The 14,860-nt window shown below is 38.3% G+C and overlaps 9 protein-coding genes across 9 annotated transcripts; 4 read left to right on the top strand and 5 right to left on the bottom strand.

Moving 5' to 3' along the window:
* Positions 1–222: 222 nt before the first annotated feature.
* Positions 223–3,582, top strand: NUP133 (Nup133p; the record flags this gene model as incomplete). The annotated part of the gene is made up of 1 exon (XM_018132497.1): positions 223–3,582. The coding sequence occupies one exon, from the start codon at positions 223–225 to the stop codon at positions 3,580–3,582; it is 3,360 nt and encodes a 1,119-aa protein (XP_017988222.1).
* A 77-nt stretch (positions 3,583–3,659) lies between these two features.
* On the bottom strand, positions 3,660–4,010 carry DAD2 (Dad2p; the record flags this gene model as incomplete). Its single annotated transcript, XM_018132498.1, has 1 exon — positions 3,660–4,010. The coding sequence occupies one exon, from the start codon at positions 4,008–4,010 to the stop codon at positions 3,660–3,662; it is 351 nt and encodes a 116-aa protein (XP_017988221.1).
* Positions 4,011–4,266: 256 nt separating this feature from the next.
* SGO1 (Sgo1p) lies at positions 4,267–6,150 on the top strand (the record flags this gene model as incomplete). The annotated part of the gene is made up of 1 exon (XM_018132499.1): positions 4,267–6,150. The coding sequence occupies one exon, from the start codon at positions 4,267–4,269 to the stop codon at positions 6,148–6,150; it is 1,884 nt and encodes a 627-aa protein (XP_017988220.1).
* Positions 6,151–6,213: 63 nt separating this feature from the next.
* CDC21 (thymidylate synthase) lies at positions 6,214–7,116 on the bottom strand (the record flags this gene model as incomplete). Its single annotated transcript, XM_018132500.1, has 1 exon — positions 6,214–7,116. One exon carries the CDS (start codon positions 7,114–7,116, stop codon positions 6,214–6,216), a length of 903 nt encoding a protein of 300 aa, XP_017988219.1.
* A 236-nt stretch (positions 7,117–7,352) lies between these two features.
* UFE1 (Ufe1p) lies at positions 7,353–8,345 on the top strand (the record flags this gene model as incomplete). Its single annotated transcript, XM_018132501.1, has 1 exon — positions 7,353–8,345. One exon carries the CDS (start codon positions 7,353–7,355, stop codon positions 8,343–8,345), a length of 993 nt encoding a protein of 330 aa, XP_017988218.1.
* A 164-nt stretch (positions 8,346–8,509) lies between these two features.
* Positions 8,510–9,004, top strand: POP5 (RNA-binding protein POP5; the record flags this gene model as incomplete). The annotated part of the gene is made up of 1 exon (XM_018132502.1): positions 8,510–9,004. One exon carries the CDS (start codon positions 8,510–8,512, stop codon positions 9,002–9,004), a length of 495 nt encoding a protein of 164 aa, XP_017988217.1.
* A 54-nt stretch (positions 9,005–9,058) lies between these two features.
* PRP45 (mRNA splicing protein PRP45) lies at positions 9,059–10,396 on the bottom strand (the record flags this gene model as incomplete). Its single annotated transcript, XM_018132503.1, has 1 exon — positions 9,059–10,396. The coding sequence occupies one exon, from the start codon at positions 10,394–10,396 to the stop codon at positions 9,059–9,061; it is 1,338 nt and encodes a 445-aa protein (XP_017988216.1).
* A 208-nt stretch (positions 10,397–10,604) lies between these two features.
* On the bottom strand, positions 10,605–13,046 carry GIP4 (protein phosphatase regulator GIP4; the record flags this gene model as incomplete). Its single annotated transcript, XM_018132504.1, has 1 exon — positions 10,605–13,046. One exon carries the CDS (start codon positions 13,044–13,046, stop codon positions 10,605–10,607), a length of 2,442 nt encoding a protein of 813 aa, XP_017988215.1.
* Positions 13,047–13,438: 392 nt separating this feature from the next.
* Positions 13,439–14,725, bottom strand: MRS2 (Mrs2p; the record flags this gene model as incomplete). The annotated part of the gene is made up of 1 exon (XM_018132505.1): positions 13,439–14,725. One exon carries the CDS (start codon positions 14,723–14,725, stop codon positions 13,439–13,441), a length of 1,287 nt encoding a protein of 428 aa, XP_017988214.1.
* Positions 14,726–14,860: the final 135 nt, after the last annotated feature.

Genomic DNA, 14,860 nt, shown 5'->3' with positions numbered 1-14,860 from the left:
GGTCTTAATAGTTTTATTTACCTTAAGCATTGAAATGAGATCAGCGATGAGCTATGTGCTCATCGCATGTTAAGGTCGTAAAATTTTCCAGCCTAAAAGAAACGCTTGGGGTGCACGGGTTTAAATCATAAAGTTAGAAATTAAAACTTGACATTAATGTTTTGTTTACAATGCAATGGTCAAACATAGCACCATTTAGCTGCTCAAATTCCTTCAGAAACCATGTCGCAGCCCTTATTTAAATTGAGGAAAGAGCTTAGTCTTCCAGTTTCGGAAGATGTCAGCATGATTGATGAGCTTTCCAGCTATGCTGCTACTATGGATTCATCTGCACCAGATGTAAGCTTGACAAATAGGTATTCCAATGAATTGCTACTTACAGAAAACTCAAAATTTATTGTTACCCAACTGGCACCTAGATTATCTTTGCTTCCTTCTGAATTGGATGGTTTAAATGGTTGCGTTGATACATATTCAGGAAATGCGCTATGTAATGATTCGGATAATTTGTATATTTGGCCATTTAAATCATCTCAGAAAAGGCCAAATTTTATAAGAATTGCACTTCATGAGCAGCATGAGACATTGAGCAGCCCTCCAAAGTGTTGCTTTACCTGGCCATCCACAGGGGACGATAACGATCAGACTAAGTCTGCTGGGATTTTGATTATCAATCGGCAGTCTGGCATTGTGAGATTTTATGAGGATGTGAGCACTATTAATAGTGTTTCCACCTTGATCTCAAAGAAGAGGGAAATTAATCTTGATTTGAAGTTTAAACAGCAGGAGAATGTTGTGGATATTGTGAATGCTGAACCATCAGGAGTGCTTGTTTCCACGACCTTCGGAAGGCTGCTTTTAATTACAATAAGGGATAGTAGTGGTAAACCATGCTTGCAGTTGAAATCCCATTTGGTCAAGTCCCAGGTCGGAATTTTTACTTCTATGAATTCATTCAAGGAAATTGTTTCTATCCGTCCGGGTCCAATTACGGGTAAAGGAGAAAGACTTCTATACAGCATCACCCGTGGGGGCGAGTTTAAGATATGGAACGTTTCAGCTACGATGAATAGCTATAATAGAGTTGATGTGAACGTTTATCAGCAAATATTGGATTCGTTACAGGAATTGTACCCATTTGCATACGGCACTCTTCAGATCCTAGATTCCCACCCGTTGCCGCAAGATCCTTCTGCTCATTTAATTTTGGCCTCAATATCCGACAGTAAGTTTACGTACTATATTTGCACTACGATACAGGTTGAGGAAAGTACCAATAGTTTCTCCATATTTTCCGTTTATCGTTTGAATACGTATGTCCTTCCTTCTGCGAAGAAGCCTCAGCTTTTCATCCCGGGAGCTCTGAATCATGCGGGAGATCTAACGGCAGACACGACACCCGTTTACTTTCTTTTTGAAGACGCCATCGTATTTATTCAGATTTCTAGCAAATTGGATTCCGACTACCAATTGAGGTACAGGTGCGAAGACATCATTAATTTCAGGAAAGATACTAAGATTATAGGTTATGGTTACGACACCAAGGCATTATATTTGATAAATGGAAGCAATGCGGTCATAAAGATAGAAACCAAACTGGAAAATATATCAACTGCTACAAATACGAAGTTTATCAAGTCGCATCTTGACCAAGCGGTATACTTTTCTCAAATAGCCGAAAGCCCTATTGATTTTAATTTACCTGAAAATATTGAGCTTGAACGTGAGGCAATCGAAGAAGACCTGCTTGAAAGTGCGACGGAAATCTTACTCTCAAACTGCAACTATATTCCTCCGAAGATGAGCTCCCTAACCCATCATTTGCAGTTGAGGGTAGAGTTTTTCACTAATTTGCTGCATTACACGCAGTATAATTTTATTTATAAAGTTTCCCCACAGGTTAAGCTTCAACTGGTTGAGAACTACGAAATATTGAATTGTGCCTTGGCTTTGTTGATTTCTTTAGAAGACTATCCAGAATTTGCAGATCTATGGCAAAAAACCTTGGTTGCACAAGGCATTGATGAAGAGAAATTAATTTTAACACAACTGAACAAATTCCCACAAGTAATCGGCAAATTCCTTGAATCCCTCAATGATCGTTTGGGCGCATCAGAGGATATAACGCTTAAGGCTGCCGCGGCTAGATTTGTCAATGCCGTAATCTATCAGGCCTGTTTGCAAGAGGGCGAAAACAAATACAGGTACGGCAGCTTAAACATGGCGATCACTGAAGTTAACGACAATTTGTTATGGATTGCCCAACATTCGATACCAAAAAATATCAACGGTATTTTATTTCATCTTGCGTTCTGTACTGAAGATGATTCCTTCCGAGAAACCTATAGTATTGAGATTCTTGATTGTATTAAGACGCTCTACTATTTATGCAAGCAAACAGACATTTGCTACAAAGAAAAAAATGTTAGCGTCTCATCTCCAGGTTACAGAAGCGCAATTGATTTCTACTCCTCAAATCATCTGGCTTGGATTCAATTGTTATGTAAGGTAAACCGTTCTGCTGATGCGATCCAAATTGCTGACTTTTACCATGATTTAGAAGGACTTGTGGAAGCTTTAAACACATTCGATAAACGGAAGGCAGAACCAGTTTATGAGCAGTTCTTCTCGAAGTACGAGTATGATTTTGCAAAGACTGTATTTACTTCATCCATTGAACACAAGAAAATTGATGATCTGTTTTTTCAGTTTGAACAGTACAGTGCTTACTTAAATCGTTTCTTTGAAGAAAACCCTGAATATGGGTATGTCTCATGGATTGGTAATATATTCGATGGAAAATACAAACAGGCTTCTGAAGTTTTGACTGCGGTAGCAACTTCGAATTCACATCCTGAATTTGACCTCAATCAACGTCAAGTTCAGTTAAGTATCGCAAAATTAAGTGCAATTGTGGAAGATGGCGACCTAGATTTGGATAAACTAAGTAATATCCAAGCACATCTGGACTTAATGGAATTTCAGAAGAAGCTTGCTGATATATTAAAAAATGAGGCAAAAATATCACCAAGATATCAAACTATGAAAGGCTTTTCAAAATACTACAGTGACCTCGAAGAAAAGGTAAACAATAACAGATCGATTTCCTTACCTGAACTGATAAACCTGTACACTGCTATACAGAACCCTGATGTTTTTTACCAGTCATTAAAATTGCTGGCTCTTGAAAAGTCTCTTTCTCCTAATGATAAGCATTCTCTGATCTCTATGGTTTGGAGGAGATGTATTTTGATCGATTCATGGGATGATCAATCGAATGACATGGAAACAGCTTTTTATCATACACTACTAAGGTTTTTCAACGACAGGCTCTTCATTGATGGTATTGAATTGCCCGACGTTGATCGTTTACGAGCAGACGATAGCAACAGCAGTGCCATTCGATTACTAGAAGATCCACAGTTGCAGAAGTTATGTAAGAAGGATTTTCAATCAGAAATTAAAGCTTTGCAAAACTTAAGCACCTCGCTGAAATCTCGTATGCAATCATTGATAGGCTCCGCAAATGTAGAGTCTGGTGCTAAATGTGTCATAAATTATGAAACCAACTCTATTGACTAGTAAAATGTATATATATAACCCCCCAAATCACTGTAAATTAAAATTTAACATATAATTACACAACCTAGTTTTATTACCTATTGTTGATCATCATTCGTGACTTTTACTCTTACTAAGGTTTCAGGTAGAGGAGGTTCGTTCTCCGAATTATCTCTATTTGTTGTATCCCAGCTACCGAATTCATAGTCATTCTCCGTATATTGTAAAAGAGATAAAGATGCCTGTGAAATTGATTTAATTATCGAATCCCAATTCTTCATTATTTCAGACACACATTCAGCGTTATCGTGCATTTGTTTAATCTGTTCAGAAAGCTTATCAAGTTGTAGTTTTAGCCTATCTGTCAATTTAGTAATGTGCTGCAAATAAGCAAGCTCCTGCTTTTTGCTTTGATGGGCAATTGAGAGCATTTGTGTGTCTTTATTCATTTTCCTCTGCAGCCATCCTAAGTCTCTAAACTAAACCATATTGCATCGCTTTGAAGTTTATCTATGTCAACGATTATATGACTTTCCGTTTTAGGATTGAAATAAAAGATGACAGAATCAACCATCACAAGTAACGAACAGATCTGATTGTACAAAAAGTCTGGCGGTTCATTATTTACATTATTATATCTCATCAATATGCTGGAGCAGAAGTAACCGAGAATAGTATAAGTCGGGCCTTATCTCGAACTTTGACATGGCGAGGTCTTCTAAGAAAGCTTCTGCGAAAGCTAAGAATAATGTAAATCAGGAATACCTTGATTTGATAAATCTACAAAAACAACAATTTGAGCAACTACGATGTAACTACGCTCAGCAGAATGCACAGTTGGCAAAGTCAAATTCACTATTAATGATTAAAATTACAGATCTGGAGACGAAAATTAGTGAATTAATTCAAGAAAATGTCCAACTGCGCAACAAGTTATCTGTTACGGAACTGAGATTTAAAGAGCGATTAAACAACTGTTTTAATGTTTTAGAAGATGGTGCTTTTCAAAGGTTTGAAGAAGTACTGAATCTATTTGTTGTATTACGTGAACAGCAGGGACTGCAGGTGAATGGGACATTGTTAAAGCAAAATATTTCAAAGCGGCCCCAAATTGGTGAAAAAAGATCTTTATCACCCAAGGTTGTGGAATTCAATGTTCCCACATATGAAAATGAGGTCAGTGCCAATAGATGTGATGAAAACCTGGAATTGACCGCGGATGAAGTTCTTCCGCTTAAAAAAAAGAGAAGAAAGAGCTCGAGAAGAGAGTCTTTATTTATTGCGTCCGATTTTGATTTCTCAAATGACAGTTTTGAAAATGCACTGAAAGACTTCGAGACTCCTAAACCAAATAAGGCAAACCGCCAGACTTCTAACGAGGAATCAACCAGTAAGGCGGATAATGGCACATCTGGGGTAGATGAGGAAGATTCTGCCAACCTACGAAATGACACTGAGGAGGGCAATACCTCCGCGACTTCAACTGGAGCACCAGCAACAGTCAATAATAACGACAGCAATCAAAAAGAAGAAAATCTTGACGTAAATAATAGGAACAATGAAGACAATGAAAACAGGAAGGAAAACGGCAGCGAAGAGGCTAACGAGAACAATGAACATAATACTGACAAAAACGAAGAAAATCAACAAGATGAAGCAGCAAACTTTACGCATTCAATAATTGAGTACTTTATACCAGAAGAATGTGATGACGAAGTCCTTGATACTACCAACAGCAGCAGGTCAAAACTTGAAATTTTCCATGACTCAAGTAATGGTTCATCTACAGAAACAAAAATAATTAATGGAACTGAACCTCATAATAAATTATCACCATCGCAGCCGTCCTTTGTACAGATACCAGTGTCTTCACAATCAAAGATAAAGCATTCCATGAAACCACGCAGGTCAAACCAGAAGAAAATTGTTGACGAAGTGATGCCTCAAAATGGGTATAGTGATGATACACAAAGGCCTAGGCGGACGCGTGGCAAAGCGGTGGACTACAAGTGGCCCTCGTTAAGAGCCAAAATGAGACGACCTACAGACGAATTGGTAGATGCTACAACTGTTACCGATATACATGAATTACAAGTCCCTTCTAACCGCAAGCTGAAAAAGTCCAGGACTGATTCAGACTTGTCAGACGGAGAAGAAGATATAGCTTCCATAGCACAAGAAGAAAACATTAATAAAATACCAATTGCACTCCAGGAACCAGAAATTATAGATAAAACAAACTCTCCAAGCGCGCATAACATACCATCAAATCTAGCGGAAACGAATGCCATTGATAAGCCAATAAGAAAGCCAATGTTACTGAAAGACATCACTAACAAGCAGCCTGCTGTGCAAAAAACTAAGAAATTGCTTTCCAAGAAAGTTGTTGCAGATAACGTCAATGATGAGAACTCTTATTTTCTAGAGGATAGTTCCATTAACAGCTTTCGCCTGAATGAAGATGATCTCTCTGTCTTCGATTTAATTAGCGACATGAAGTGCAGCAATTTACCGAAAACTCACAGAGCCAAAGCAAGAGCGGAACGTCAAGAAATTAAGAAATCTTCTGCAGTTGTCTATAATAAGTAATGGCATTCACTATAATCAGTCTGTCTTATTTAATTGGTATCAATTACGTATTTCACAGGAGCTTTATACGCTCATTTTCATTTGGATCTTCCCGTGTGGATTGTAATCTTTAATCTCGAAGTCTTCGTACTTAAAGTCATCAATATCAGTAACCTGCCTTTTAATATAAAGCTTAGGAAAATTCCTCGGAACTCTGCTTATCTGTTCTCTCAATGCATCGACATGATCGCTATAAATATGAGCATCACCCATAGTGTGTATAAACTCACCAGGTTCCATATCACAAACCATGGCTATCATTTTTGTTAAAAGTGCATAGGATGCAATATTAAAAGGCACACCTAGACCCATATCACAGGACCGCTGATACATCTGACATGACAACTTTGGCTTTGCTCCTTCTTCCTTAGGAAAGCTCACATAAAACTGTGAAAATACGTGGCATGGAGGAAGCGCCATGCTTGGGAAATCAGGAGGGTTCCATGCTGACAAGATGATTCTACGGTCGTATGGATTATTCTTCAGCTTCTGAATTACTTCTTTTAGTTGGTCTACACCCTGACCTGTATAATCGTCATCACATGTCTTGTATTTTGCCCCAAAGTGCCTCCATTGGAAACCATAAACTGGGCCCAAATCACCCTCCCGTCTATCAGTTAAGCCAAGAGAGTCCAGATATTCCCTGGAACCATTACCTTCCCAGATTTTCACACCTTGTGCAGAAAGCTTCGTACCATCAGTAGATCCTGCGACAAACCAAAGTAACTCTAAAATCACTCCTCGAGTAAAAACTTTCTTAGTAGTTAATAATGGGAATGTATTATCACTCAAATCAAAGCGTAGCTGAGGAGGAGCAAATATGCTATATGTTCCTGTTCCAGTTCGATCCTGCCTATATTCACCTTCTTCAATAATACGTGCACATAAGTCTAGGTACTGTTTTTCAGCATAATTAGGTTTCTCCATAATGTCTATATAATCTGCCTGAAATCTGGTCACAAGTAGAATAAATTAAGCACCATTAAGAACTAGCTAGTAACAGTAGCCCATCTTAGCCCATTTGGCGTATTTCTCATCGAGTTCGTGTTTCGTGACTAATGATCTTTGAAGCTTAATTATCCTCAGTTAATATATCCTTAGAAACCGCTTAGACATAAGTTGGGGAGGTTATTGATGGTACTGAAGGCTTGTGACCCTGCATCATGCCTGATTTAACACATTTGTTTAATAGATATGTTGAGGTGATTAAGGAAACCGAAAATACCCATGAAGCAACTCAGTGGTCTGAAGATGTGGAGAAGAGAAAGCAATTGAGAGGAAAGTTCCGCGTGGAAGATAGTTTTATTAAGGAGTGTTATGAGCTTCTGAAACATATATTTGAGCTTAAGAAGGTGATTTTATCATTGGAAAAGTCGTACATGAGTGAAGTAGAGATGTCAGAGAAGGAAAAGGATGATTTTGATGTGGAAGCTAGATTACAATTGCAGCAGTATATAGAAAAACTAAAGTATTTGGAGCGCTATGAAATGAAAAGGCAGAACCTAATGGAGTCTAAAGCGCTTATAGATACTGCAACTGACCTTTTTGGTCTTCTCAGTGGTAAATCAAAAGAAATCAACGAATTTCACAAAACAAACAACCAATTTAGAAATGGTGTACTGCAATCGGTGGGCATGTGGTTATCTAAAACGTCTATGCAGCTTTCACAGATGCAAAGAGCACGACTCCACAGACAACAGGAATTGGATTCTATTGATTTTAATGCTCAATTGTATATGCGAGCGAATCAAATTGCATCTGTTGCGCAGACTCCCGCAATAGAAACTACAAAGCATGAAATAAAACAATATGAGGACACTATGTCTATGTTATCACAACAACAAATCCAGGAATTGGAAACGGAGCATGAAGAACTTCTAAATCAAAAGACAAAGGAGTTAATGAAAGTGCAGAAGTTGTCTAAGACAGTAATGGAAGTTGCATCGCTTCAAAATGAACTAGCCACACATCTTCAAGTTCAGACAGAGAATATTAACACTTTGCTTTACAACAATGAGGATGTTACTTTGGATATACAGCAGGGAAACCGCCAGCTACGAAAAGCTCAAGAGCGCGGTGGAAAATCTGCGTTGATGATCATCTACATGTCCATTATATTTGGATTACTAATTCTATTCTTAGACTACATAAACTAATTCATATACTCGTCATTCAGCAAAGCTTCAAGGTTAATCGTGTTTTTCTTTCGTTTATGTCTTCATTAAGGTACTGCATTAAGCGAAAAATTTTTGGTACACAAGGAACCTTAATATTAAACAGACCACTAAGGTAAATCAGGCATTTGCGACAGCAGGACATAATGGTTAGACTAAAATGCCGTTACATACTTTTTGAGATATTATACCCCCCTATGGAATTAAATGAATCTTACGATGAACTAGGCCTTAACTCATCAAACGATATTTTGTTGGCTCATCATAGGACCTCATCGCCCGTAATAACGAATAAAACTATAATGCAGGAATTGCACAGAATATTACAGATTAATTTTGGAGACTTTGGGGTAGGGAGAGCTAAGTATTTATTGAACATGAAGTATTTTTCAAATAAAACTTCAACTGGAATTCTGCGATGTAGTCGAGACGACTACCAACTGATCATAATAGCCCTGACATTGATAAAGAAGATCGATACAGTATCAAATCTAATTATTAATCCTGTAAAGGTCAGTGGGACAATAAAGAAAGTAGAGAATTACGCTATATATAGGAATAAGAAACTTTGCTCGAAGACTTATAGCCCGACAATGCTATCGGAATTTAAAAATATTAGTGGCGACGACGCAAATGACTAAAAATGAACCATTTCTTAAAAGGTTTAATTGTTTAAAATTATTTAATTATTCTACCTAACTTTTATGCTTTTTAACCTGGAGACCGTAAACCTTAGAGTCATCATCATTCTTATGATCCATCTCAGATGAGTTTTCTGACCCTGCCCTAGAACGTTTTCCGTGGAGTTCATCAAACCGGACGTCCTCTTTTATGCTACTAATCGTTTTTTCTATTGTTGTTTCAGCCTTTGTAAACTTCGCTGATATAAATCTTGAACCTAGGTCGCGTTGCGAGAATAATGGAGTATCGTATGTTTGATCTTCTGAGCGTTTTGCTGCTGCATTGGCTCCTCTAGTAAACAATCGCGCATCATAATGCACTTCTGGAGCGTCTGAAGATTTTGCAGCCCCCAATATTACTTTTTCAGATACGTCTCTCCCTTGCGCATGCGCCAAAGCTCTTAACTTGTCCGCGGTACTTAGTTTCGATAACCGTACCTCCTTGTCCATTTGCTGCATTTTTTGATTTCGTTCGTACTCTCTACGAGAAGCCTCAACTTCAGGACCCATGTTTTTCTGGTTTCGTTGATACCTGGACCTCTCTCTTTCTTCTCTAGCCTTTTGAGCCAGTTTTCGAAGTTTCTCCTCTTTCTCTCTGGACTCTAATTCTGCAAGTTGTTTCCTTGCTTCCGCCTTCTCTGCAAGCTCCTTCCTGGCCTTCTTATCTGCAAAATCTAATGCTTCAGCTAACTCGACAAATCTCTCGCTGAGTTCATGGCCACCCATTTCGGACTCTGTATACCTCCCATCCATAGCTACCCTCTTATCGAGTCCTATAGTATATCCGTTTGGATTCTTCCAACTAGAAACAGCAGCCGGAATTTCCCACTTGTCCCGCTCTTCCTTTGAAAGCCTCGCATCACTTTTATGCAAAATAGGAGCAGGTGGCTCCTCTGAGGGTTTTGCAAGAACCTTTTTAATCTTCATATGCGAAGGCTGAAGCGGGTCAGAAACATGGTCTACAACCCTGACGATACGTTCATTCTCCTGATTACCAAATCCGCCTTGAACCTTAATGGACTCGTCTATACTATCGTGGGTCTTTCTATTATCGCCTGCTGCACGAAGTTTCGTGTTTATTAATGTATCAAAAAAAGCTTTAGTCTTCACATATGTCTCATTAACACTAGCATCAGAGGGTAAAGGAATGTTTATATCAAAATCACGCTGCCTAATTGGAATGAAATCCTGAAATGAGACCTCTGACGCTATATTTTGCTCTGCAACACTAACTAATATATCATCACCCTTAGGCTCATTGCTCGATGGTAAAGACCTTATAGCCTCAATTTCATTATTAGTATTAATATTTTTAGGCTCTGGAAGTAATGAAGTAAACGATTTCGTACTCATCTAGGCTCTGGAATTCCGCTAGACTCCTGTGAAGTACTGCTTTTAAGTATCAACAAATGTTCTATCAATATATATATATATGTATATATATATTTATTACATTATAATATTTTTATTCCAGAGAAAAATATCTTACTACATTAAAATGGCCTCTTCACAAGCCGCTACAGAACAGGATTAATGAAGACATCAGAACTTCTAGTTTGCACTAGCCAATTAATTTACTCATTAGCTTCGCCGTAAAATGACCTGCTGATATCACTGATTCCGAATCATTTTCTGTACTTGCTGAAACAGCATTAGTGTCCTTTTTTGGTCGTACTGTGACACGTTTTGTAGCTCCTTTTTCACGTAAATTATGGCAAAATCTGTAGCCCTCATTCAGAATTGCGGATGCTTTGAGTTTTGTAGGTTGAGTAGTAGCACTTACGTGATGGAATGAGGGTGATCCTTTACATTTAACGTCTTCGGGGGTTGGTGGTGGAACACCAACAAATCTGACTTTCTTAAGTGTACAGCGACTTTTGGAACTGCTTGCACTTTTACAGCTTCGGCCCGACATAGCAGATTTTAGGACTTCTGGGGACTTAGTCGATATTGATCCGTCATTAAAAGAACTGTCAGTTGAAGCGGAACCTATTAGTGCTTCATCCAACGATACTTGTCCGCGAGCCGAAATAGGGTCTCTGTGGTACTTAGCAAATGAGGAACAAGATTGTTTTTCAGTTGCAGCAGTCTTAGGTCTCTTTAGTCTGATGATGTGAGGAGATGTATTCTTATAGCGTTTTAATTGTGCTGATTTAGACGCATACTTCGTATCAGTCATGCGTATTGGGCTTCTTGGATGATTTTTGTTATCAGGCGAGGGCGCTGACTGCAAGGAATGAGACCTTTTAGCTGCTTGAGCTGATTTTGCTTGTGGTCTACACGCTTGAGCAGAATTTGAGCGCCTCCTTCCACATTCTGGTGATGATGGTATCTTTGCTGACAGAGGTGGTGACAGTGTTCTAGATCTACAGTAGTTTTTATCCTCAAATATCCATCGCGGAGAAATAGCTTCCTCGGGGTCGTATTCGCGTGGTGTTTTAGGCACTAATTGAGCTGATAGTTTTGCAACCATGTCTGGTGCAGTCGGAGACTGCAAAGCGTAATAACCGTTTTTGATTAAATGCTTAGGACTTTGGTTGAATAGGTCCATAATCGAGCGACCACATGGCAAATGTGGAGAACAACATTCTGCATATTCTTCTCGATGACTGTCATCGTCTTCAGAATCACTGTCACTGTCGCTGGATTCATCATCATATTCATCGGGCTTGTATATTAGGTCCGTTACTATCGCCTTCTTTCTTATTCTGTCAGCCATTACCGACTCAAATGTCAGCTTATCTTTCTCATACTTTTCATTAACCTTCTTGGCTAATTCTTTAGGCGATAGATCACATAGCTTACTGTAATCTTTACTGTTGTCTTTATCATGAAGATTTTTCCACCGGCTGTGGAACTCTTCAACTAATTTCATTATTATTTTCATTTCATTTACAGTACTCTGAACTTGCTTCTTGTAGGTATCTATGACACTGCTAAATTGTACTTTAATCTGCTCAGTAATGTAATGGTATTTCGTAAGCATCTCAGTTACATTATTTGAAAATATAGTGTCATCAGAACAGGCATCCTCTAGTGCATCAGTCATTAACCTGAACTGGTACAAATTCTCGCAAAACATTAGCGTTATATTATCGTTAAAATAGTCCTTGTTTGGTAAAAATGCTTGCCTTAAAATGGCTTGAGTGATATCCATCAAGTATTTAATTCTTAAAAGCATAGCGAACATCCTATGCATTGAATGACCCCAGTAGGGAAGCCTCGCCATGGCTTCAGAGTAGTAACCTGGTTTCGTACGACTGAATCGTTTTAGTTCCAAGGTATACTGATCTATGCGAGGATATTCTTTTTCTTTTAGGTAGGCCGCAAACTTGCCCAAAACTTGGATGGTCAACTTTTGCAGTGAGCGTTCTGTGCTATCAAAGTTCCGATTACTAACCAACGCCGCAAATTCTAAACCTAAAGTTATTTCTGTAGGCTGTAAAAACTCGCCAATGGGCGACTCTTCGGAAGTAATCGCTCTTTCGCTCACGTCCTCATGCCTGAATTTATCCCTTTGAGTTAACACATATCTGATCTTCTTACCATATATACCAATGCAGTTCTTTGTGATCTGTGACAAGCTGTCAAGTATTTTCGATTGCAACTCAGAATCGTATAGTTTTTCCTTAAAGATTGCCATATCCGTTTCAACCGGCAGCAGTTCATTAGCTAACTCTAGAGGGGCCGTTAGATTTACAATAGGAACCTCTGTTAACTTAATTAACTTGAATTGCGATAATAATTGTAGCCTTTTCTTCAATACCGGTGACACATTAAACGTGGGACCCTGACATAACGCAAGCACAAAGTTCATAAGAGGGATAATAGTCTTCCCAGGAGGTGCCTTTACTGCTGACTTTTTCAAAAGGTTCACAACTCTGACTATTTCGTTCAATTTTAACAATGCACACCTACACTCGATATACCGAGCGTCAATGGAATCTAGATTTACTCCTCCTTTTAGAGGAGCTGGCCAAATGGCACCTGGCTTGGAAAACATGAAGGGTACGGTAATCTCTGTGGGTACTTCGGTTCTTTGTTATACTTATTCTGTAAATTACTTGCCTTAAAGGTAATTTAATGATGGATCGAACAGTCGAGGTACTTTAAATATTAGAGATTGAACACCAAACAACACTCCACGTATTATCAAACCTAATCGTTCTACCAATAGCATGCAACACCTCTACTGTAGTAACAAAGTTTAGTCGATGAAGATCTTAAACTTGTAGAGTTAAAGTACCGATCCTGTGTTACTGCATTTGTGGGAAGACACATAGTGTCAGACACATCAAAAACAAAAATAATCAATAAAACGACACACCGAGGAAATTACAAAACTGATCAAAATTAATACTCTATAGCAGCCGCAAATGTCTGAAATGCTTGTTTTTATTTTTTATTCTCATCAAGTAACCATTTCCATATCATATCTCGTTGCTTGCCATTTCTAGGAATTCTCGATTTTCCAAAAAGAACATCCCTTAAAGATGAATTCCACCGCCCTAATAAACCAGGAACTACTCTATCAACCTGTATTTTAGCATTAGAAATATGTTTAGCAGTATGTGAGCCTGTATGATTATTCAACATAGTTAACCTCGTAACGCTTCTTAAAGCCCTAAAGTTTGAAGCTGTGACAGCTAGAGCAGATACAATCGACAAAGCGAGGACGCCAATAAATCCCCAAATACTTTCTTCAATATAGTTTTTTAAATTCATTCCGTAAAATGCAGGGAGAAGTGTAGCAACAGTGAACCCCAATGTGTAAATGGTTACTTTCAGCTCGAATAACATCATAGCGTTTCGGTTTGCGTCCAATATGATATTAACGACCTCCTCGGTGGACTTTATATCCTGAAGAAGGGTACCTGACTGTTGCACGTACTCATCACACTGTTTGTAGTACGTTTCAAGGAGCATCTCCACGTCAGAGAAGTCATTGTTTTCTTCACTGCGAACATCAGTTAAGTACATGGCAGTCAAATCCTCATCGCTATCCAGGAGCTCGTCTAAAACGTCTCTTATCAATAAAGATTTTTGATAGAAAGCGGTCAGCTCTTTCGACTTGATCAACAAATCTCGTAGCTTGTCTCGGTTGATTTCGTCTTCTAATTGGCTCAAGATCTTCCCACATAATGAAGAATGGTTATTGAATTCTGTGTCCAAACACGTCATAACGTTAATCAAAATGGATTCCAGAACTATATGCTCATAATATTGGGAAGATACTATACTTGGGACTGAATTTCTTGTTGATAATTTGGATTCCAGATCGTACATGAACACTCCTAACTTCGTTGCAGCATCCTTGTTCGCTGTATCAAAAACATAGACCTTATCCTTCTTTATCATCGCCTTAACATGCAAAAAGTTCACTAGCATGCATGATGGTTTTATTATAATCGATGGAATAACATCAATAGTAGATGAATCTAACTTTCGTAAATCTCGTGGATATAACCCATGGTCTCTTAAAAAAGGTAATTTTGGAAATTTCTTAGAAACATCTGTCACAGCACCTTTTGAGTTGAATACTGTGCATGACAGGCATGAATCATTAGGCGTTATTGGCTTTAATTTGAAGACTTGATTATCTATCGTAGGTAATAGGCTTCGCGATGCAAAATTCCGTTTAAAAACAAGGTGAAAAGTCCTCGAAACTTGTAGGCGTCGCATCTATTATCAAAAATAACCCTAAAACCAATAAGTTACAGCTTCTTTTCAGGTTTTTATTTAGCTTCTTAAATTAAAATTGTTGGTCCTCATCGATTAAATAACTCGTGAAGTGAAATTTCATGTACAATCATCTCT

The sequence above is a fragment of the Eremothecium sinecaudum genome, chromosome V, assembly GCF_001548555.1.
Source record: "Eremothecium sinecaudum strain ATCC 58844 chromosome V, complete sequence".
NCBI classification, from domain to species: Eukaryota; Fungi; Ascomycota; class Saccharomycetes; order Saccharomycetales; family Saccharomycetaceae; genus Eremothecium; species Eremothecium sinecaudum.
Note: the sequence above shows the minus strand (reverse complement) of the source record. Positions and strands in the feature narration are given on the sequence as shown.